Raw genomic sequence first — 25,843 nt, forward strand, 5'->3', positions numbered from 1 at the left:
AATATTTTGGTGGATATCAAAATAATATTTAAGCTATTCATTGAGCTCATATTATTATTTGGGTACAAAAGGTACAAAACTGGGTTATAGGGCACATCACTAGCCTGTCATTGGTGATTTTGACAGTGACATTTTGGTGACATCCATCAACAACGTCAAGTCGTTCGCAATCCGATGCTGACTTCAAATTTTATTTTCGTTTCGCGTTCCTCAGTTCAATTCGCTTCACAGATTTGATTGGATGTATTCTAAATAATAATATGCAGTGATCACAAAATGTTTGTGACATTCGGACGTCGCACTATATTGATAGTGTTAGTGAATGTAATTTCGTGTGTATTGTGTCTCCGGCAATATGGGGATCCAGGAGACACTTTGTACGTGGCAGGTGGAGAGGAAACTACTGGAAAATTGACTGTAATAAACAGATTTTCGGAGGAGGAGAACTCCCAGCTAGAGAGGAGAAAACGCGATGTGGCTCCTTCAACACCTCCCGCAGTCGCAGCAAACATAAGTACATGGGTAACGATCCATTTCCTTGTTAAGACTAAGTCCCCTTTGTTGTTTGTAATTTTTACTGCCGTACCCTCGGACAATATAATAGTGGGTCTACGTATCTTGTTTATTTACTTGTGTACTTTCTATTATTACTTATTATGACGTCGTACTCTCGCCGCGCGGCATTGATTTTATTTTTTCATTGTTGAGAAAATACTGTACAGTTGCCAAAAAATGTTAGTTATGAAGATACATCAATTAACATATGCCATGACTAAGCTAAATAGAAAGTAGGCTAGTACTTGATGAATTAATTTTTAAAGTAAATTTATGACATTAAGTACCTACCTACATAACAATGATAACAAAGACTGTATTGTTAATGATTTTAAATATTTACCAATTTGAATTAGTTGATGATTACAGTTGGGTAATATTGAACTAGTCCTTGCCCTTGAGTCCATTGTCATAGTGTCAGTATAGCTCCTTAGTTATTTTTTAGCATTTTTCCTTAGATAACAATGGTTAGGGGCCCTAAACTCTGATTTTTAATTCGACGGAATTTTGACATTTCATAAGTGTTGTCAACATTGAAACATTCCCACTAAGAATGGAGAGCATTTTCACAAATTAAAAAATAATCCTTTCTTGAATTTAAGGTTTCACTTGAAAAACTAAGGTTTAAAAATGTACTGATAATTTCAAAATGGTTATTTGAATTTTTATTATCATATTTTGGAAGTTACAAAAAAAATTGGGAAATTATTTTTCTATTACTGGACTCCCTGGCCAGTAATCCATGGGTTACAAACCTTTTTTATGAAAATCCTTTTGTTAATAAAATCTTAGCTTCATAAAATAATCAATTTAACAAGATGCCTATTTTATAATCCAAGTTGATTATGATGACGACAATGATGATTGATGATCAATACATATTTTCGTTTATGTTAATATGTTGTTTTACTGTGTTAAAAACACGTTTTTTTTTTTTTAATCTCTAAAATGTACATAATAATTAGTGTACATTGAATTCACAATACAAACAATAGTTCTTTCTTGTAAGTTGTACTTGATGAAATTTCATTTCATATTATTTATTATTAATTCAAAGCAAAAAAGGCTTATTACATCTGAATTGTCAAAAAATGACAGCTGTCAGAATTCCGTCGAATTAAAAATCGGACTATAGTAGACAAGTCTTATTAGACAATTGAATAAAGAACTTTTTTCAGGATACCATCTTATAAATTTTTGTAAATAAATATGGTCTACACTTTTTAGTTTTATAGGTCCATGATAACTAAGTAGCTTTTTTTTTGATGCAGGTTTTATCAAATACAAAGGTTATTCAAAATCTATACTTATAATAAATCTGTAGAGAGGTCAATTCTGTACATGAAATATATTTTCAAAATAACTATCAGGGGGTGATTAGTGATCGATACTGATGCCAAAAATGCAATCAGTAAAATTTTTGTCTGTCTGTCTGTCTGTCTGTCTGTCTGTCTGTCTGTCTGTATGTTCCTTATAGAAACAAAAACTACTAGACGGATTTTAACGAAACTTGGTACAATTATTCTTCATACTCCTGGGCAGGTTATAGGATACTTAGGAATTCCCACGGGAACGGGAATTAGCGGGAAAATCCTTTTGTATGAAAAATCTAAACCGCTTAAGTTAGACACTTGAAATTTGGCATGCAGGTACCTTAGTAAACTTAAAGCTTAGTTACAACAGGATATTGCAAAATTCCCACGGGAACGGGAGTTAGCGGGAAAAAACATTTGTATGAAAAATCTAAACCGCTTAAGTTAGACGCTTCAAATTTGGCATGCAGGTACCTTAGTAAACTTAAAGTAAATAAATAAATAAATCTTTGGACAATTTCACACAGCGCCAGCTAGCCCCAAAGTAAGCAACTTAATGCTTGTGTTATGGGTGCTAGCTTAACGGATATACTACTTATTATATATACTTTTTTTTTTAAATACATAAATATTATACATAGTCACACCCAGACCCGTCACAGAAATTAAAATTCATCATTTCAATTTCTGCCCGGCCGGGAATCGAACCCGGGACCTCTCGGCATAGTAGTCCGTTCTGAACCACTACACCAAACGGCCGACAAAGCTTAGTTACAACGGGATATTGCAAAATTCCCACGGGAACGGGAGTTAGCGGGAAAAAACATTTGTATGAAAAATCTAAACCGCTTAAGTTAGACGCTTGAAATTTGGCATGCAGGTACCTTAGTAAACTTAAAGCTTAGTTACAACAGGATATTGCAAAATTCCCACGGGAACGGGAGTTAGCGGGAAAAAACATTTGTATGTAAAAATCTAAACCGCGTAAGATAGACTCTTGAAATTTTGCATGCAGGTATCTTAGTAAACTTAAAGCTTAGTTACAACAGGATATTGCAAAATTCCCACGGGAACGGGAGTTAGCGGGAAAAAACATTTGTATGAAAAAATCTAAACTGCGTAAGATAGACTCTTGAAATTTGACATGCAGGTACCTTAGTAAACTTAAAGCTTAGTTACAACAGGATATTGCAAAATTCCCACGGGAACGGGAGTTAGTGGGAAAAAACATTTGTATGAAAAAATCTAAACCGCGTAAGATAGACGCTTGAAATTTGGCATGCAGGTACCTTAGTAAACTTAAAGCTTAGTTACAACTGGATATTGCAAAATTCCCACGGGAACGAGAGTTAGCGGGAAAAAAAATTGTATGAAAAAATCTGAACCGCGTAAGATAGATCAAGGGGGGGTAAAACGAGATCCACGCGTACGAAGTCGCGGGCGGCCGCTAGTTTTACATATAATAATGTTTTTTTCCTGCCTTTAATAATTTATAATTATGCCATTTTTATAGCTAATTAATCTCACAACAAATTCATCTGATTATTTTTATTAATTTGATTACATCTGATTAGATAAACGGAGTGTATGTTATCAAGTTAATTTTGATTTCATAATCTATGAATAAGCTAGAATTTTTTGAATTAATTTGATCTAGTGTTTTGTTATTACTTTATTATTGAGTGAAGAATTTATACCACTTGGTAAAATTAATGTATTTGACAGACAACCAACCTGACTGACAGTCATCAGCAGCTGATGGTACACTGGGTGGGTGAAGGCTCCAATGTCATAATCTGCCTGGCCCGGGACTCCACTCCCCGGAGCAAAGGCGTGATCTCACCGTCAGCCCTGTTCATATCTTACAACTATGGCAAGAACTTTACGAACAAGACTGAGAGCTTCCGTTTGGGAGACACAGGTGATAGTGGATATGCACAGTTGGATAAGTTCTTCAACCACCCAAAATACCCAGAATTTGTAAGTATTGATTGTAGAAAAATCCAGTGTATTCTAAACTTCAGAGATACTAAGTACAGCTTTTTTTACAGTGTGTATTTGTGGACTCTACCAACAAAAAGCTGTATTACACAAGCGACAATGGCCGCAATATCCACAGATCAGACTTGACATTCCACCCCAGTGAGCTGGCTTTTGATGAAGAATTCCCTGATCGATATGTCATTTTGGATAAAATTGACACTAGTCGTAAAGTAAGTACTTTATACTATAAAATTATCATTGTAGTATGATGTTTGTTCTTGGTGTGATTTCATTTAACGATAACAAATGCTTGCAGTTGTATCTCACTGTTGATGGCGGGAAGACTTTCAAGATGATCAATGGCTTCGTAAAGACATTTTTCTGGTCATCTGGCCCTGGCTTCTCGAAGGTTTTCTATGTGGAAAGATGGAAGCCAGATAGAACGAGTACAGTATTCAGCGCGAGTGATCCGGCGGACTTGAACAACGCCGACGTGTTGTTCGAAGAGGCCAAAGACTTTCAGATAAAAGGAGACTTCATGTTTGCGACGAAGCAGTCTAAAGAGGTGAGTCTTAATTTTGTTCTATTGATTTGGCAAAAAAGTATGTTATAATAACACAAAAAAAAATCCATGACCAAATATGACTTAAAGACTGTATGTGTATATTTCTAGCTTCTTGTAGCATAATTTACATAAAATTTAACTAAAAATCATGTTGAGATCATCATCAATGTCTTACGTAAGTTTAATGCTTACCTACCTATCTACATCTTACTGAAATCGTGACCTGCCGTCTACCCTACAGTTGCCGGCATCGATGTTATTGTTTACAACGAATTTATTTGTTCTCTGATCCTCATCAGACACAGGGTTCGAAAATATCCGATATTTATTATAAATATCAAAATATCGGATATTTATGATATATATCGGATATATATCAACTTTGATATATATCAATTTTGTATGAAAGCCATACTATTATTTTATTGTATTATTCATGAATACTATTGCATAAGTGTTACATAAACATGTTTTTAATGTTTTTAAAACTTAAAATCAGACAAATAAAGCAAAAACATAAAATTTCTTTAAATACGGCAAAATCAACTAAAAAAATAAAAATCTTATGTCAAAGAGTACAAATACAGTAACAAATTTTAAAAGTTGATATACAGGGTGTTAGGTAAATGGGTATATGAGCCGACACTAGCCCATGTTAACATGGGCATATAAATGGTATGGTGAAGTCAGAAATTTGATATTATCATTTTAATTTTTTTAATTTTCATATAAAATATTTTTTATAAAATCCGATTTGTATGAAAATTGAAATAATTAAAATTAAGATATCAATTTTCTGACTTCACCATACCATTTATATGACCATGTTAACATGGGCTAATGTCGGCTCATATACCCATTTACCTAACACCCTGTATATCATTAAAACCGGCTTGATATATATCGGATATATATCCGATATATATCAAGATATATATCCCTTGATATATCCTCGAACCCTGATCAGACATAAGTCCATATTAGTTTATTTTCGATTATCGCAATCTTATCAGGCATTACTCCTACGAATACTTACGAAGGTAATCGATTTAGTATGTGCGATGTTTTTAAATAGGTGGTATCATGACACTGCCGATAAGTTGGTAGGTACTATTGTTTACATAAGTAGGTGTTCTATTTACATGTAAACAGCTATGCTGACACGTGTGAGGTGTAATGTTTCTTTCTGTTTTATTTGTGCCTACTTTTACTAAAACAGTAATTAGACCGTATACTTAATTGACCGTCAACCGACGATGTAAACTAGAGTATTCTTATAGATGGAAGCCTGTGGTTGGACACATATTGGCTAGGTATCTATTTTTGAGTGTAGATTCTTGAGTTTAATATAGTAAGCTATCTAAAGCCCTATAAGTACTTGAGCAGATTAACTCAAATGGATCAATTCTATTTCGATTTGTTTTTACATAATCTAATAAACAATTAAAACAGAGACCAAGAATTCGTTTATTCTTCCAACACGCGGCGGTTTCCAGTCAAGTCTTTGTTCATCACCAAGCAACATAATATCATCCCAAAGTTTTAATAGGCAGGCACTCGTATTAAACTAATCGGATGTCTGCCTCAGCCCTACAATTAAATCCATATGCTTTTTGTTAATTCAATTTCAATTGATTGTATGTAGTGTTCTCTTCCTGAACAATGCCCCAGACCGTATCCTGCATTTAAAAAGTAATAAAAATCTTTAATTTACTTATTATGTATGCAGTAAACGTAGACAAAAAGTTGGTGCCTCTCTTAGCCATGTTATCATGATTTATTTATTTATGATAACGTTTCTGATGTCTTCAACCTCACACAATACTTGGAAGCCAATAAATATTAATTGAGATAGTGACGTTATTCTATCATTAATTCATTATCTAGAATTTTTCATGTTACGTGTCATATTGTATGTGGGCATTTCCACCGCGGATAAATGTAATTCATAAAATTGCAGAGTCGATAACAATCCAGATAATAACTTGTAATGAATTGTAGCAGTAATGAATGATTATTGTTAAATAATAACCTATTGATAGAGATGTATTTTTCCTCAATTAACATACTAATTTGGTGGGAAGTTGTGACCTTTGTCACACTCATTTGATATTATATTTTAATAATGTATTAAAAAAGCAATAAACGTTATTTATTATTTCATTTCTTCTGTTTGTTTACTCAAAAATAGTTCGACAGAACTCTTTCTGATGTACCAGAATAAAATGATATAAGTCAGCAGTAGCGGCGTAAGGGGGGGGGCGGTGGGGGCGGTCCGCCCCGGGTGCCAAGCATCAGGGGGTGAAACAAGTCGCGCAGATTAGTACTCACTGGCGCATCTGCATGGCAAATCTGCGGTCTATGTCATGATACGGGGGGGAGGGGGGTGCGATTGTCTTTCAATCTTCGAATCGGTAGGTAACCCCAAAATCCTGGGGGGTACCAGGGGGTGCCTTAGAACTTGTAACGGGGGGGGGGGGGGGGGGGGGGGGATCGCCCCGGGTGCCAGCCCATGCTACGCCGCCACTGTAAGTCAGTTAAATACAGCAACCAAACAAATACCTAACTTTAGCTGGGGGTCTAGTAGGTACTTACGTATTTCAGGTCCGCGATGACTAGTTAAATGTCATGTGGTCTACGTACCTACTTGATACCAGTGCAAGGAAACGATGTAAGTGAATAATACTCAGTGAATTATCTGGCTTGTCTCTCGCTTTGCAGCGTTCGAGACGTTCTGTTAACACGTTGAATGGGCTCTTGTTTGGTCCCTCGAGAGGTTTCTACTTGAAATTTGAAATGGATGAGTGAAGAGTCATACATTTTAAACACTTAAAGCATCTAATAATTCATGTTGCGCCACTTAACTTTTCAAATCCTACAAAACGATTTTTTGTGACCTACGATTAAGCTTGCGGAAATTAAGAGGGTCTTGTATTCCGACCTTAAAGCAAGCGCGAAGCATTTTATAAATTCACCACGTAACTTACCAAATCGCACAAACTAACGACTAAAGATTACGACGAAGCTTGGTGACCTTTAATTAGAAGATATTTAGCCCTCAGGCAAATTATTGTTTTGATTTGTTTGTGTTATGGGCGATATTTAATCGGCCGATAACCCGTAGGTAGGGTATTCGGCAGTTTTTGTATTAGAGAAAATTATAAAAAGTCCGTTTATTTTTAGCTAAAAGTATAATAATTAGCTACCAGATGAAAGAATTCGGCTCATTTCATTATAATAAAATTTTAATGTACTTATCTGTCTATGTATAAAACTTTGATACAGCTGTAACTCTTTTGTTCCATTTGAACTAATAAATATTACTAAATTAATTAAAAACAAGTTTCAATATAATTCCATTAAATTCAATGAAGTGTTTTTTTCACAGAAGCAGTTATAAATCGTTAACGAGAAGATTGATGCCTTTGTTGTTATACGAGTACATAAACACCGTATAAGGAAAACCTATAACATAATGTGCCTTTGTTCATTCTAGCTCGATATTCTGTTAAATGTCGTAAAATATCCATGAACTTTCATACATATTTCATTCCAACATTAAGCAAACTGCTTACCGCAAAAAGTAACAAACAGAGTTACTTTCATATTTATAATCTTTATCTACTTAATTGCTAAAGATTTATGTAACCATACACTCAAAGAAGCAGGTAGTGATTTCAAAAATACCATCTCAAGTGGGTGAGCCACTAAACCACTATTTCAAGAATTAAGCGTAACCGATTTAGGAAGTCGTAACTCGATTTGGTTAAAACGACAAAACGACTACGTAAATTTCTTTGACCTTCAGAGGATGAAAGTTCGTTGTATCTTCTTGACGACAATTCATCATGTCGGACGTCTCAAAATAATCGGTCACCTTCCTTCTTTGTCCAAGTTTAAACGTAAATGACTTACTTATAAGTGAATATGAACGACATAGAAATATCCTAGTCCATAAATCTAGAATTAATAGCAAAGGCCATAATAATATAAATCAGGAATTGCAATTTATTTATGAATGTTATAGCAAATTCAAGTTCATAGTTTATTCCTTGTTTATTCTGGTGCGAACATAAAAACATACATTCTCACATACTTACAGTGTTAATATTTTATAGGGTTCTGCTAGTTTACGATCAGGATATTAAGATAGTTAATGGTAACTTTGTATGTTTAAATATACAGTACCCATTCTTATTAAACAAAGTTAAATAAGACAAAATTTCTGAAATATGCATCCTCCAAATAAATATTATTGGTTACTACGGCGAATCGCTTGAAAAAAACAATTACCTACAACGGTGATTTGTAACGTGGTCGTTTACTTCTATTCGGACAGATGTGCGCTGTGTAGGGCTACCAAAACTAATTTTAATTATTGAATATTTCAAAATTGGCCACTTTGAATTATACAACTACGCACGAATTAACATTTTGCTGCCAATTATTTTTATTGCTGGTTGTCTATTTTTATAACATCAATTAGTTAATTACAAGGACTTTGGATTTGATTTAAGTTTATTGAAACTACTTGTTTCCTATTTGTTTCCTAGACCCGTATTTATTTAATCGTAAACATAGAGTGAAGTTTTTGCTTATTTATACAAATCACAGGACGTAATCCAATCTTTAGTATAATCTACTTTTAAAGGTCGTTTTATTAATTTTGATCAACATTTATACATCGGTATAATAGTCATTGAAGTATCAAGCTTCAAGGTCTGAAAGCCAACTCTGGTTGGTGCTGGTGGTAGGTAGCCCTAGCAAACTAACGGTCCAGTCACTGTTACGTTGAGCCAAGTAACGTAACGCTGTTGATGACCGTCATTATCTTCATATTCATTCATAGTTTCATTGACTGGCTGATTTTTTGCACATCAAATTGAGTTGTTCAGATGCCTAACTAGACGGAAATTTTGGATTTCATGATTCATGCTAATATGCTAAACAGTGGGTGTTGCGGATTTAGGTAATAGGTACTTACTGCGAACAACCATAACATATTTTGCGGTTAGTCATAATTTAATTTAATTAATTATCTGTTCCAAGTATTGTATTTGTTTCTGGAATATTCAGGATATGAAACTCAAAGCTACGTCCATCATGTTTTCATGATTCATATTATCAGGGGCTGACAAAGTTGACTGGGTCGTCTCCAGCCGACATGTTGTTCCGAAGTGGTGGTAGATAGTGATGTACAAGGCTTCCGAGTCCTTTTGCCGAGAGCTCAGAGTCGTTTACAGGGCTCGTCTCGTTTGTATGAAGCTCGACGATTCGAAAGTCTTTTTTAGAGTTCGAGCCTTTTTCGGGGCTCGCCTCGTTTGTATAAAGCTTGGAGTCTTTCGCAGAGCTCGAGCCTTTTTGAAAGCTCGAGCCTTTTTGAAAGCCCAGTTAACTTTTGTGTTAAGATCGTCCTATTTAATAAAACTACAGAAATTCTGATACCTACAATAAAATACATATTTGAAAAACGTTTTTCACAAAAGGACACAAATCAAATAATGACTACATACGATTAGAATTATAACTTTTCCTAATAAAATAAAATATAAGTAAATTTTAAGAATCTTATACTAAAAATCAATGTAGGTGACGTTTTTTTTATTTTTTCGAAGGTTTGAGCTCTTTTGAAGGTTCGAGCTCTTTTGAAGGTCCGAGCTCTTTAGAAGGCTCTAGCTCTTTTAAAGCCTCGAGGCATGGCTTAGAGAGCTCGCAGCTCGGCTAAGCTCGGGGCACCGAGCCTACCGAGCTCACTGACCCTTGCCATTCCGCCTCGATGCTTCAAAAATAGGACTCGACGCCTCGAGTCTTGTACATCACTAGTGGTAGAGCAAGCTATATTTGGAACTAGTATAAGTGCCCTAAAAAGGCCTACATACTATTAAAGAATTTGGAATCGAGTTGAAGAATCGTGTCAATGGACTTGACTACTAACATTAGTATCAGTAACTGTTTCCAAGTTCAATATTGTTATGATTCATGATGCTGTTATTTGATTTTGTATGTTCCCCTCTCCCGATAGCGTAGGTCATGAATATAATTAATTATGTTCGCTAGAGTAATCGTTTGCATAACTACAAAAGTTTTACATTACCGATACTTTACATTGAGAAAATATTTATTAAGTAATTAATGTTATTTATAATGTAACTTATTATCTTTCAATACAGAACATACCATATAACCACAATTTTATTTATAGAACCGCGATTCATCTTCTCTCTTGACGAAAACATAATACATTTAACGATGCATATTAATTAATTTCAGTATAAAATAAGTAGGTACTACCGCCTCAACGACAACAAAACTGAAGTAAATAAAGTTAAATTAGAATGAATCATTTGCAAGTAGGTACTGGAAAGTGAATCATACTTTTAAAACTGATTATAAAAAGTAGTGGAATATCTAAAGGATTGTTAACAGATAATCAGCTCTAAATAAATGTAATATGGCTGGGTTTTCCTAAACTATAAACATCAATTACCACAGTAGGTCTTGTAAAAATGCTTAGGTAAATTGCCAAGTGTTGATAACAATAAGCAATATTTAAGTCGGTATATTAATTGGTTGTGTAATGCAAACCTAACATATTGAAAGACTAAACTGAAAATACAAACCGCTTAAAATATGCAGGCATTTGAAAAGAACAAAGACATTGTGAAAGTATGAACAATATGTTATTGATCATTCGATATTTATTTTATGGTAATATCAATGTCCTAAAGGAATATAGAACAAGTAAATATGTAAATTGAATATTCGAGGTCGATGTATTGGTTTGTTGTTTACTTGGTGTCAAGATAATTTTGTGTTTATTTCCATTGATTGAACATTTTGCGGAAGATATTGAGTTTTCAATAGGTTTATTGCACAATTATTAAAATTGTATTGCTATTTTTAAAACTGGTTTCAATGCAAAATTGATCTTTGTATTTTAGTTTTCATAATGAATGTAATTGGCCGTGCTTGTAAAAACTTCCACAAAGAAGTTGTTATTGCCTGAGTCAAGCATACTTTCGTAAATAAACGGGAACGTATGTATGTTTGACCTAAAACGCCCTGGAGTTACTCAGTATAATTTATTCGGCTAACAAGCTTAGTTACGACAAGTACACCGAACCTACGAGTTTGGGGTCGAATGCGCGTACAATGCCTCAGTTTCGTAATAACATGAACGTTTTGTTGCAGAGAAACACACTGCACCTCTACATCTCCCACCAACGAGGCCCGTTCTACAAGGCAGAGTTCCAAACCGAACTGGATCTGAAGAAGTTCCACATAGCAGATGTCACTGACAAACGTATATTCGTCTCTGTCATGCACACCGACTCTTTAGCCAATTTGTTCGTGTCGGAAATCAACAATAACTTCTCACAATACAACTTCGTATTGAGCCTGGAGCAGATATTGTGCTATTTCCCCGATGGCAACTGGAAGGACAGCTTTCTAGAGTAAGTTGAATGATTTGCAAAGTCCATTATCTCTGGAACTCGTTTGATGACTGATGGCAGGCGAACGACCACTTGTCACCCTTATTGCTATAGGTTTAAAGAAAATTACCAGCGAAATGAAGTTCTTGTAAATAGTTATTAGCCTCGCCAGATAAGGCGGTAATTCTGCCCAGCTCATTATAATGTACATTGATTTTCTACTGTATATGAAAGGGCTTAAGTCCTTTTTTCAGAAACAGTGAATTTTCGCTCGCTGCGATTTGTAAGTTGAATACATACTACGTATATGTAGATTAATGCACTAGGACCTAGGTCTTTCTGAATGACCTCTAGGACGTTCTACGCCCCAATTAATGAATAAGCCGGTTTCGATTCCTATTCTTTTTACTGCTATAGGTACAATGTGTAATAATATATTTTTAATGCCTCCGAAATCAGAAACTGGTTATGTGAGTTATGTGACGTCTATGATCACGAAGAACTTATCAATCAGCAGATAAATGTTAAGTGTCACTGATCGTTAATCTAAAATTCTTGGCATGATTCATATGTTTTGCTTTACGAAATTGCGAACGAATTTCTTTGTTCTTCTTTTGGATACGATAACGAGTATCTTAGTGTTGATTTGATAATAAAAATAAATTAATTACCCCATGAAGTCGTTAGCTACTGGTAAAGGTCACATTATCAGAATAATAACTATGCTTGTATGGAAAACTAATTAGTTCGAAGGCCTTTTTACTATGGGTGTTGTTATGAACCTCACATTGAATAACACATAGTCCTATTATCAGTTTTTCTTGTAAAACTTTTTTGTAGGTTCTGTTTCCTCCGGATTATTTATTACTGGTTTCTGTTGTACTCTTTTGATTACGATAAATTACTTATAGTCTACTTAAATGGGGTTCTGAACATTGTACAATCTTTGAAAATCCATCAAAAGGAAGCAACTCTCTGATTCAATTGATCCGACATATTTCATTATTATATTTGTTTTCAGGGACGTAACAGAAGACCCGTTCACGGATTTATACCGCGTGGAAGGTTTGAAAGGGGTGTACATCGCGTCCAAAGTGAATTCCACATCGCTCGTGTCCAACATTGGACCAGAACACCTCGTCTCCATGATCACGTTTGATCACGGTGTCACTTGGTCCCTCATCAATCCGCCCACCATGGATGAGAATGGTAAGTAAATAATCCATTATTTAATTACAGCCTACAGGTCTAGCCTCATCTAGCGCATGTATAACAGGTATGGGATAACATAGCTCAGGCCCTGAGGTATGTGAGTGGCACGGAAGGGGTGACGTAATAACATAATATGACGTGGTAGTGTACAAGTCTGAAGCACATTTGTAGTCTCGCTGACGTTAGACGTCTCAAATAAAAACATCCTGCCGTACCTCAAGTACTGATTCAGTTAAGAACTAGACCAATAAATTTAACCATATAATACACAAGGAGCGGTTGGTACGTGACTACGAAACATTCTCCTCAATCAAACCCTACTCCATTGTCCCATCTTGACTTTAACAAAGACACGGTTGTTCGGTCTAATCAATTAGCAACTCAGCATTATGGAACAAAGGATAGGTCAAACCCTACCTTGCGCCTCAGTTATTACTTTAACATAAACAGCCGTACATTCCGTTTTTTTAAACACCATAGTGCTCCAATTGCTAAATAGGTAATGTATTGCTGTGGTCTTGCGGGAATTCCCCGTATCGTGTTGGTAAAAATAAACAAAACGACGGGCAGTTACAGAATAAATAAACTGTTCAAACTATTATATCAATTCTTGGTTCCAAAATAAGTAGAGCGTGTTATGGCGATTAGATAACGGATACGACTTCGTACGCGTGGATCCCGTTTTACCCCATTAGGGGTGGAGTTTCGTAAAATCCGTTCTTAGTGAGCACCTACGTTCTAAAAGGAACCCCAATGCAAAATTTGAGACTCCTAGCACTTGTAGTTTCTGAGATTTCGTGATGAGTGAGTCAGTCAATCAGTGACCTTAAGCTTTTATAGATATAGAAGATAATAATTTAATATAGGTGCTACAGCTCCCGGTATAAACGCTATTGCTCGATATACGAATGATAATAAATTGTCACCTGTGGAATTCTAACCCGCAATGTGAACTACAAAAAAACCAGCTGTACAACGAAAACTTCTTTACTCAATAATTACTACTCAAATAATAACAGTCATGTCAGTTTGTTGCCATCGCTAAATAATAATAAGTATTAAGTATGTTATTAAATTTAACCTTTCTCGTGAATTTCATACAACTCACAAAAACTCGTCATACAGGCGAATCAGGTTTAAGGTGTTTTTGTTTATTTGTGTAGTTAAGATGAAGCAATTACTCTGCTACATAGTCGTTGATAATAAAATGATATACATACCTACCCATTCAAGATGATAAAAATGTTATAAATAAAATGACTCTTATCTTCTTATGTAACAAGTAAAATCTGGCAACTGTTCTCGGTTTTATATGGTTTCAAACCTTTCACCGAGACATCGGTTCATTCTATTAGTGCAATTTGGATTAAAATATTCTACGTGACGTTTTGTCATTATGTATCATTTTATTACCACTTTAGAGAACATAAATACATACATTAATAGTCCGTTAGCCGAGCCCATAGATATAATAGCTTCTACTAATGTAGCTTCTTCATCTAATCAAACATAATTATGTTTACAATAAATTAATTATTTAGTTTATATTGGATTTCATTACCACAATACAATGTAGCTGATAATTATTATGATGTCAACATGTGTGTAATTTGAGCTTGAAGGATAAAAATTTTTATGTTATGGTTTGTACATTTGAAATATTATCTGAAAATAAATTTGTTTCCCTAATTCCTGTTACCAGTAATAGGTATTTGCTTGTGAACACAGAACTATAATAATTTCCTGAAAAAAATAGGTAAAAAAACATGTAGGTATGTGAAAGCTGATATCAATATCACGTGATTATGAGGTCAATAGGGCGTAACGTTAATCTTTTTTTGTTGTTGACTGAATTTGTATAACATGAAAAAATCTACTTGGACATTTTACAGTGTAAAAATGTCCAAGTAGATTTACACTGCGTCATCACACTAAGGAAATCGTTTACAGTGGATACCAGACAACAGATAAACGAATAAAATGCTTTTTATATTGTGTAGAAAAAAAAAATTGCCAGAGTAAAATATTTACATACCACTCCCTGATCAATTACGAAATCTCAGACACTATAATATAACACCTACAAACTTGAGCCAGGTAGGTTCCTTATAGAGTGCTCCGAAAACTTACCTGTACATTTTTTCCCAGGTAACCGCCTCGACTGCTACCTGAACCAATCCTGCAGCCTGCACTTGTGCCAGAAGTTCAGTCAGCTGTATCCAGTCACAAGGTGAGCGAATTACCTTACATGTCACCTGATCCTTTTGCCCTATGCTTACAACGCTAGTATTTGAATAGTTAAATACTGTTCGGTATACCTATAACTCTAACAATTCTATTTTTATGAATTGAAATCAATTTAATACGAGATATCATCAGTGATTTCGCAAGTAATTTAATATAATAGTTGGTGATGTGTCGAATCAATTTATTTAGGTTGGGAATTTACCATACTTGTGGTATAGTTGTGGTAATAATACGGATATGTTTTTTGTCTAAATATAGATACTTTTTTGTTGCTGTTACCTTTGATTTTAAATTTTAGTGTAGCGTTTTCCTTCCTTATATTGCAAAAGGAATAGGTACACAGTAATTTCGTGACCTCTGATTTTCCTCAAACAACAAGCTAGGATGGCCGATGCTGCATAATAATTTAATTTGCGGTCGCAGCATGTCTTGGTCTACGCATATGAAATATTACACCGAATTCTTAGAACCGCACAATGTCCCCATTATGATGAGGTTGTTAAACGACTCTTGTTGAGTCTTGTTATCCTATGTCAATTGAATCACAAGAAAGCACTATATGTTCCAAGTACCTACGTGTGCTTGAATGCCCTTTGTCCTGTTATCAACCAGTCAACATCTTTTTACATTGACCTCTGTTATTGAACCTTCTAGTCTTTCGAACACGTGAAAATTAAGTTAATTCAAATTAGTACCATTTTGTACATCGTTTTACTAGTTAGTTCCTACTTAAAGTTCGGACGAACGTATTTGTGTACTTATTTGGTATATTTATTTTGATAACATCTTAGCATAGTCACGAACTACTGAGTGCATGTGTGATGATACTGATTATGGTCATTGACTTCTTTAAATTGTATATTTTTGTCTGCGCTGTGTTGATATTCTCTTTAGGCGTCTTTACATGACTAACACCAGTTGGCTGAAATTGTGACGCTTCTTTAGTTGTTTTAAATATGACGTAAGCGTAGTTTGCTGTAGGCATAAATTTAACTTCATTGTCTAACTACTAGTAGCACAAAGTAACTATGTAGTAGTTACTTTGCTTGTTTTAGTAGGTATACTAAGGCTGGGTTGCACCATTTTACTTTAACTTTAACAAACGTCAAAAATCTTTCCAACTCCATACAAAAAGCATCAGTTATCGTCATAGTTATCGTTAAAGTTAGGTGGTGCAACTCAGCCTAAAGATTTTTTGCTATTTACACGAAGTTGTACTATTCAGGTTAAACAAAACGATAAATCGAAAACAGTGGCATAAATTAAATAGTAAAAAACATTACAATATAATACTGCTTATTTACCGTGATCGGCGTCCACGTTTTATGTAGTCTCTATATGTGCTTAAATCCTTAACTTTATTAATGTCTAGCTTGGCCACTTGTACCCACAAGCCGTTGAGAAATCAATTTCATAGTGTAACGTTACTTGCAGCCCGCCAGGAAATGTTGTAGCCGCTGTGTCAAGGTAACTGTGACGTGGTTGTATGTGTTGTGTGGTTGTGTGACATTTTGTTCATGTTTCATACCCTCTACCCTATACCTGAGACACCCACACATCGACCTTCAGAAAGACCTTAAAATAGACCTCATAAATCCAGAGGTCTATAGGTTTTAAGACCACTTGGACGATGTACTGCTGTGATCAATTTAATAACATCTTTTGCGCATTCTGAAAGTAGCTATTATGTACAGGCCCGTTGGCTAGTAGTATTAGGCTGGGTTGCACCATCTTACTTTAACTTTGACAAACGTCAAAAATCTGTTAAACTCCATACAAAAAGCACCGCTTATCGTTATAGTTACGATCAAAGTTAGGTGGTCCAACTCAGCTTTAGTTTATCTTTCTAAGCGTCGATTTGTATTTTTGACGGGTGTTATGCGTTGCACATTGGTGATGGCATGAATAAAATATGAGTTTCTAAAATGAGTGATCTTGAAATACTATTATAGTTATTATTTTGTTGAATGACATTGTAGTGTTCAGTCGTGGTTAGAAGTAGGCTTTGCATACATATCGTATTTATTTTAAAAACCATGTTAAGTTTAACAAAGCATATATTGCCATTGAATTATTGAACGATATTGTCCCGTTTTCAAAATAGTGTTTTCATTGCTTTGACATGTGATAGATATCGTTTTGTAAATAATACGTAACCCTTAGCGTGCTACTCTGAGAGTAATAAAAGCTATTTATTTACAGGTCAGCTAGCATTATGAGTTCCAAGTCAGCGCCTGGCATCATCATGGCAACAGGCGTCATGGGCAAGTCACTGAAGGGAATCCCCGGGGTTTACATCAGCAGAGACGCCGGCTTGACCTGGAAGAGAATCCTCAAAGACTACTACTTCTTCAACTACGGAGACCACGGAGGCGTCCTCGTTGCCGTCAAGTACTTCAAATCCCGTGGCGAGACACGCAGGATCCTCTACTCGACCAACGAAGGCATCGAATGGAACTCTTATCAGTGAGTCACACAATGCATTCATATAATAAATTATCTCAATCGATTATTATGCCAATACAAACGATTGCATTCATTCGCAGGTTCAACCAAAATGACCTTCGCATATACGGGCTAATGACCGAGCCCGGCGAAAACACTACGACGTTCACTATGTTCGGGTCAGCTAACGACCAGCATCAATGGATTATCATAACTATAGATCTGCGTAACACGTTCTCTCGTAATTGCACGCCTGACGACTATAAATTCTGGTCGCCTTCCGCGCTCAACTCGTCGGTATCGTGCGTTCTCGGGGTCAGGGAAACTTATCAGCGACGTTTCGCTCACACTAATTGCTATAATGGCATTGATTATGAAAGACCCGTCAAGAAAGAGATATGCGAATGTAGTAGGCGTGACTTCGAATGCGACTTCGGCTTCAGGCGTCAAGGCAGCGAGTGCGTTCGCAATAAGAGCGTTAATTTTGACCCGTACGCTATTCCATCGGATTGCCGTCCCGGAAAAACGTATCAACGCACCAAGGGCTATAGAAGGATAGACGGGGATATTTGCTACAGGGCTTCCTACTTGCCGTACTTACCAGATACCATCCCGTGCCCAATCGAGGAACCCACGGAATTCTTACTCGTCGCTTTAAGGGACAAAATCGCTCGCATTGACTTGACCGATAACAGCACCATAATGCCGGTAACGAATCAGAAAAACATTGTCGCGATAGAGTTCGACATGAAGAATAACTGCATTTACTGGGCGGATATTGAGTTAGATAAAATTAGTCGTCAATGTTTCAATAACGGCACCACCCAGGAGATCGTTGTGGACACTGATTTGTCCAGCATTGAGGGTATGGCTCTCGACTGGATTTCGAATGTCTTGTTCTTCGTTGACGGTATGAGGAAGAAGATCGAAGCGGTCAGAACAGATTTAAATCACGCTGGTAGAATGCGAACGACTATCTTAGACTCCAGGGTGCTGACTAAACCAAGAGGTATTGCTGTGCACCCTAAGGCAGGGTATCTGTTCTGGACTGATTGGGATAGGGAGAAGCCTTCCATTTCCCGATCAAATCTCGACGGAACCGAGGTGAAGAAACTCTTTGGGAAACCAATAGTACAATGGCCAAATGGTATAACAATTGATCAGATGTCGGAGAGGATTTACTGGGTGGACGCTATGGAAGATTACATCGCTAGTGCAGATTTGAACGGAGGTTACCTTAAGAGAATATTATGGAATGATGAAACGGTTTCGCACCCGTTCGCTGTGGCTGTGTTGAAAGACAAAATGTATTGGGATGACTGGAAAGCGAAGTCTATCTTTGTTGCGGATAAGAACACTGGAACTGATATCTTAACGATCAACGATACTTTCACCGGATTGATGGACTTGAAGGTCTTCGCTCATTTTGTACAACATGGATCTAACGGCTGCTCTATCAAAAATCCCCCTTGCGAAGCTTTATGCCTGGGCCGTCCCGGGGGCGGATCGAGTTGTCTATGTCCAGATGGCTTTACAAAAATCAATGGGAAATGCATGTGCCCGAACGGAGAGCGACCAGCGGCTAACATGACCTGCCCCAAGAAACCTGGCTTGACTTGCGGACCAGTGAGTATTTTTAAGTTTTACTAAAGCTTCAATCACACCAACGCGTGCAGATCGCCATTGCTGGCGCGATCAAAGGCCCATGACAAGTCGCGTGACAAATGACAGTTCGCGCGACCTTTCATTGGCCTATGATCGCGCCGGCGATGGCGATCTGCACGCGTTGGTGTGGTTGAAGCATAAGACTTCACCTATTATTTGAACACCTATTTTATACTCTTGTTTGTTTAATTCTAAATTTCATAATAATGATTTTCTAACAGGACCAGTTCACGTGCAAAAACGGCCTCTGCATTACGGCGACGTGGCGCTGCGACGGCAACAACGACTGCGGCGACCATTCGGATGAAGTCGGCTGCCTGTGCACGCCGCCCATGATCCCTTGCGCCGATACTAGCTGCTACCTTCCGCATTGGAAGTGCGACGGCGACATCGACTGCGCCGATATGAGCGACGAAAAAGGTCAGGTCAAACCTATTATACAGGGTATTGATTTCAATCCTCGCCATATTTATTTAGATGATCTATTATGACATATAAACGCATTATCCACCAAAAAAATACAAACGGAAGTGGAATTTTTAGCGAATATTTTTCGTGCGACATCAACTGTACTGTGGCTCGCAATACTGCAATACGTTTACACTGGCACCATAGAGCTACGCGGACCGCTCACTTATCATGTCGGATAGCCTTCTGAAGGAAACTACGTAAAGTAGGTAGTGTAAATAAGTATTTTTCTTTGACTAATTGAAGTTAAAGTTCGTTTTAATAAGTTACTTATAGCCTGACCAGGAACATAAAAACCCTCGCCATGTTGCGGAAAATTAATGGTACTAATTTCTTTTAATGGCAACAGTAACTGAAAACTTCATTGACATGTCACCTTACATGTCAGTCTATTGTTGTCAAAGTGTAAACAAACTTTATTTTAAATGTGCGCAATTGATTTTGTGAATTAAATTGCTAAAATATTTTTATAGTCGTGAAAGAAAAGTGGTTTACAATGTGTTAAAGTATTTGTCGAAGAGAAATACTAAGGGTTCGGACAATATTTTCATTGAATGTTTCCGACAAAGGTTGTCAAATTGACTGACATGTTTATCGTATAGTACAGTCAACTATGAAAATTAGCTGTGGTTTGTTTCAACTACCTATTTTAAAGTTTTTTGTCACTTTGTAAGTGTTGAATTTTATGGAATTGGGAAAGAAGTACCGAGTTTGAAGCGTTCATGAGCAGACATTGTAGTTGAATATTCAAGTTTAGAATTTGATTATTGATGAATAATAATAAAATCCTACTTGCTCGATTGATGGTTTCATTTAATTTATTTAAATCAGGTTACCTATAATAATATTTTTTCGTTAATTTATGAAAATATCAAATTAGCCCGTAATCCTGAATCCTGATACATAAAGTTAGCCTATTAATTTAACACAGGTACGACTGTACTCAGTGTTGCACTATCAAATGCAATTGACGCGCCTCTATGCCAGGGTTTTTATGTTCCTGGTCAGGCTATACTATCATTTTCATACAGAGGGTCTATCCGTTTTCTGGTAACACCAATCCAGATTGAAATATGACATTAACTGTCATATTTCAATCTGGATTTGACGAAAGATCGAATATGGAAATCGGGCGTTAAACAATGCCCTAAATATTATGACGAGGATTGAAATCAACATCCTGTAGATCTAGCGCTTAACTGCCTGAGATATGGGAGCGGCATGGGAGGGGAGATTTTAACATTATGACGTGACAGAGCATACAGATCTGAAGTCTCGCTGACATTTGACGAACAAAAACACCAGCCCGTGCCGCTCCATACCTCAGGCACTAACAGTTAATCGCTACAGCTATAAATTTGATAAATCAGTCGATACGATTTCGGTTACCTTGATCAAGTTAGATGTACTTGCTTTTAATAGTGATACTGGGCAAGTGATGCTAAAACCGTCTTACATTGTGTAACTGATTTCATGTAAAGTTGATACGATTCATTTTCGTTTTATTGTAAGTGACAGTGCGTGTATTATATTAACTATGCTTATAAAATTGTAGATTGCGACCGCAACAACTGCACGGCCGATCAGTTCCAATGCACCAACGGCAACTGCATCGAGAAGCGATGGGTGTGCGACGGAGACAACGATTGCAAGGACGGCTCGGACGAAGGAAACTGCCCCGTAAGTTTATAAAGATAAGATATTATTTACTTACAGTAACATTATATACATACTACAGACAAGTAAGGGCTATATTTCACCGGGACACCATGGCGGCGCAACCAGTCGCCGGCTACCAACAAAATGTATACGGCTCTATAGAGAGTTACTCACCTGTGCGCGCCGCGATAAGCGGTTATCACGCCATTTTATCGATTTTGCCCATACATTTTGACGTCGATAAAAGTTATCACGGTGCGCATATTAGGCCTACTGGTGTCCGTTTGGTTGCGCAAAACTGCATACATTTTGTTGGTAGCCGGCGACTGGTTGCGCCGCCATGGTGTCCCGGTGAAATATAGCCCTAACGGTTTTTCTGTTTTTATCTATTGTATCATAACTGAAACAAATTATTATGACTAATCAATTATGCAAATTGTTATAATTATGTCTCGACTATATCCGGAGGAAATTAATGTGTAAAAATTTATTTCAATGTCAGTGCAACTGATGTTTTCCGGACTACAGTTGATATGAAAATTGACGATTTATATGCATGATAATAACTGTATTTGTACGCAACGCAGATATTTAGTCATTTTAAATGGCGACAATCTCTTTGCTGTCTGTTTTATCGACCTTGAAATAATTTACAATCAAGAAATAAGTATTTGGGACTCAAAAGCGACATTTATTTATTTATTTAGTGCTATAATGTTTAGAATCTAAACTTTAGATCATATTCCATCGTAGTCCCAGTTCACGATTTTCAAATGTTTTATGCCTTAACCGCATATAATTCATCCGTCCTTCCTTATCACGGATAAGTCACGAAGGTCATGACAGGTTATGACAATGCTTAATTACTTCGGTATGGCCGACCATACCTATAAAGGTCCACGGCATTAAAACTTTATAGCGTACTAACATGCTGTTAGTAAATGTTATTACTTTACAATGCTATACTAAGTACATAAGGTTCAAATTGATGCTTATAATTCTATAGATAACTCCAATGAACCCCATCGTTCGCGACGGCGCCAACTGTTCGGCAGACAGTTTTGCTTGCAACAACGACAGTTCCCGCCATTGCATTCCCAACTCATGGGTGTGCGACGGAGAGAGAGATTGTCTTAGTGGGGAAGATGAGAAGGACGAAAAATGCAAGCACTCCACCTGCGCGCCTTATATGTTCAGATGCCCGAACGGAAAATGCGTGTTCAAATCTTGGGTAAGTGATGCAATATCAAGGTGTAGTTGCTCCTTTCGTTAGTAAGTTGATACTTAATTCTTCGCGTTGTCTGATTGTGAATTTAAAGCTGTAAAGTGACAGAATATCTTCTATAGGCTTCTTCTTCTTATATCGTTTGAACGATACAATGTAACCTTGTTGGTGATCAAATAAATAAAATAAAATTATTTCAACTGAGGGTCACAGACCCGATGCAGATCTAATGAAACGCCATAAGAGTGATATGGCTAAATTAGACCGCATTAACAAGCACTGAATCTTAATTATACTAATTGAGAAATCGGGATCAAGCTTAAAAAAAAAAACAAAAATTTCAAAAATCTCCGAGTTTCAAAAAACTCCGAGTCTATAGACTCATCCCTTTAGCACTAAACCACGGAGTTGTCACATCAGTACGTAACAAATGCCACTGACCACAAATATCATGATCTTAGGTATGTGACGGCGAAAACGACTGCGGAGACGCCGAAGAATCGGACGAACAGAATTGCAACTCGACTGGCCACACGAAACTGCTTCCTCGGCCGACCACAGAGAAGATAGATTTCCCTACCACCTGTTTGGATTGGATGTTCCGTTGCGAGAATGGCAACTGTTTGCCGTACTGGTGGCGTTGCGATGGCGTCGATGATTGCGGCGACCACTCGGATGAGGCTGGCTGTGGAATGATACCGGAGACCACGTCGGTAGCGCCTGATCACGGGGCCACGAAGGCTAAGTGCGGCAAAAGTCAGTTCACGTGCCAACCAGGTTAGTAAAATGTTATTTATCTGCTTTTTTCATAATGTCTAATTTTGTTATCATATTTATTTATTTATTCATTTGCATTAACATATTCAGCACATACAGGTATACATGCATTCATACATTGACCCTGTGAGGGTGTAGCAAAGTCACAATCATTTAATAGGTACTTAGATAACATCTAACATTAACAATTACAAAATAATGCTTTTAATCTTTCTTATTGTTTGTCTCTTTGTTAAATCTTAACAATAGTAAATCACAGGCTCCGTTATGAAATTATGACTTTATGGTCTAGCTTTTTTATGTCATCTAAACTAATTTACGTTGTTGTTTTTATTTCTATTAATTACCAATGCCATAAAGTTACTAATTTAAGTACCAATCTGCTTTAGCTGTGTGCTTACCATAGTTACCAAACCATGAGTTTACATTAGATGATGATTTGATTTGATTTCATTTGTGCTCGCTAGCGTCTCCGTAAAAAAATGTCATAAAATGTATGACTGATTGTACAGCGCCCCTAGCTCGTAGCTCTTTTGACGGACTCTAGTCATGACGTTTAATGTAAACTCATTATAAGAGACCTAAAGTTGGGCTTATAACAGAACCTTAAGCCTGCTTTATCATTCATCCAGGTGTATGCATCCCACTCAGCTGGGTATGCGACCATCGCGAGGACTGCGCCGACGGTTCGGACGAGCTCGGCTGTTCTCGGCCTTCCACCATCGACACCACGCCCACCTGTGCTGCCGACGAAGCGGCTTGCGCTGATGGGAAAGGATGCATCAAGGACGACCAGTTCTGTGACGGAATATCGCAGTGTGCTGATGGCAGTGATGAGGCTCTGTGCGGGTCTCATATCGTAAGTATCTGGCCTTAGAATGACTTGAAAAATTATTTTACCTGTGCAACGAACTGGCTAAATAGCTGGCCGAAAGGTCTTATCAATTCTAGCCAAGTCACATTGATACAGACAATATTTTTTTTTTCATAGTATCGCCTTGCATCGCTACGCCACAAGTGAAGAATTTTTTTTTTACAGACTAAGTTCTAGTATAGCTACCCCCACCTATTAGATCAAGGAAGCCTTCAGGCTGGCTAAAAATACCAGATATGTTTTGTTCGATTGCTAATTGTTCGGTTATTAAGCACTCACCTTTAACGCACGACTTTTAATTTACTAGAGGGAAATGGAATATTTGGCTTACACTCCCAAACGGCCTGATGTTTGCATATTTGTCTTTTAGTCGCCTCTTACGTCATCCACGAGAAGATCTCTAATTCTATTTATTTATCAACTAATATTATCTCTTCCTAGAGCAACAAGCCAGTCTTGGAGTGTCCTGCCGAGTTGTTCGTGTGCGACGAGGCCACGCTGTGCCTGCCGCGCGCCAAGGTGTGCGACGGGCAGCAGGACTGCTACGACGAGAGCGACGAGGCCAACTGCACCGGCGGCGACTCGCACGTGCATCAGGTAAAGGCGTTATGACTTGAGCAATAAGGTTCAAATTAAGTGGTACCTCCACGCTGTGCCTGTTGTGAGTCAAGGTGTGCGACGGCCAGCAGGACTGCTACGACGAGAGCGACGAGGCCAACTGCACCGGCGGCGACTCGCACGTGCATCAGGTGAGGCTTATAGCTCGAGCAATAAGGTTCAAATTAAGTGGTACCTCCACGCTGTGCTTGCCGAGTTTCAAGGTGTGCGACGGGCAGCAGGACTGCTACGACGAGAGCGACGAGGCCAACTGCACCGGTGGCGACTCGCACGTGCATCAGGTGAGGCTTATAGCCTGAGCAGTAAGGTTCAAATTAAGTGGTACCTCCACGCTGTGCCTGCCGCGCGCCAAAGTGTGCGACGGCCAGCAGGACTGCTACGACGAGAGCGACGAGGCCAACTGCACCGGCGGTGACTCGCACGTGCATCAGGTGAGGCTTATAGCCTGAGCAATAAGGTTCAAATTAAGTGGTAACTATTAGTGCTTGGCCAGGCTGCAAATGCGGGCGCGGCGCGTTGTACTCAAACATATGAAATCTTATTAGACTTTTCATTATGTTTGACATGGCGCTGGACCGGTTGAGGAAACGTTTGTCCAGCAGCGGATGTCATTACGTAACAAATAACCGAACGAATATTTAATATAAAAGTGTTAATACTCATGTTAATTTAACTATCCGTGCCATACAACTTTTAGGCTGGGCTGGGTTGCACCATCTTATTTTAACTGTGACAAACGTGAAAAATCTGTCAAACTCCATACAAAAAACACCGGTTATCGTAATAGTTACCGTCAAAGTTAGG

At 37.4% G+C, this 25,843-nt stretch overlaps 1 protein-coding gene across 1 annotated transcript in view; it reads left to right on the top strand.

Annotated features, from left to right (window-relative positions):
* LOC135078304 (sortilin-related receptor-like) overlaps positions 1–25,843 on the top strand; it is a 54,237-nt gene that overhangs the window by 21,892 nt on the left and 6,502 nt on the right. Inside the window, exons 5-20 of the mRNA XM_063972903.1 lie at positions 267–522; positions 3,594–3,848; positions 3,920–4,081; positions 4,168–4,416; positions 11,608–11,870; positions 12,871–13,058; positions 15,210–15,291; positions 16,743–16,775; positions 17,511–17,774; positions 17,855–19,379; positions 19,640–19,838; positions 21,442–21,566; positions 22,552–22,776; positions 23,232–23,547; positions 24,180–24,406; positions 24,863–25,018. Coding sequence (XP_063828973.1) covers positions 267–522; positions 3,594–3,848; positions 3,920–4,081; positions 4,168–4,416; positions 11,608–11,870; positions 12,871–13,058; positions 15,210–15,291; positions 16,743–16,775; positions 17,511–17,774; positions 17,855–19,379; positions 19,640–19,838; positions 21,442–21,566; positions 22,552–22,776; positions 23,232–23,547; positions 24,180–24,406; positions 24,863–25,018 — 4,525 coding nt within the window. The remainder of the gene's footprint in view (positions 1–266; positions 523–3,593; positions 3,849–3,919; positions 4,082–4,167; positions 4,417–11,607; positions 11,871–12,870; positions 13,059–15,209; positions 15,292–16,742; positions 16,776–17,510; positions 17,775–17,854; positions 19,380–19,639; positions 19,839–21,441; positions 21,567–22,551; positions 22,777–23,231; positions 23,548–24,179; positions 24,407–24,862; positions 25,019–25,843) is intronic.

This window comes from Ostrinia nubilalis, chromosome 14 (genome assembly GCF_963855985.1).
Source record: "Ostrinia nubilalis chromosome 14, ilOstNubi1.1, whole genome shotgun sequence".
In the NCBI taxonomy this organism is placed as follows: domain Eukaryota; kingdom Metazoa; phylum Arthropoda; class Insecta; order Lepidoptera; family Crambidae; genus Ostrinia; species Ostrinia nubilalis.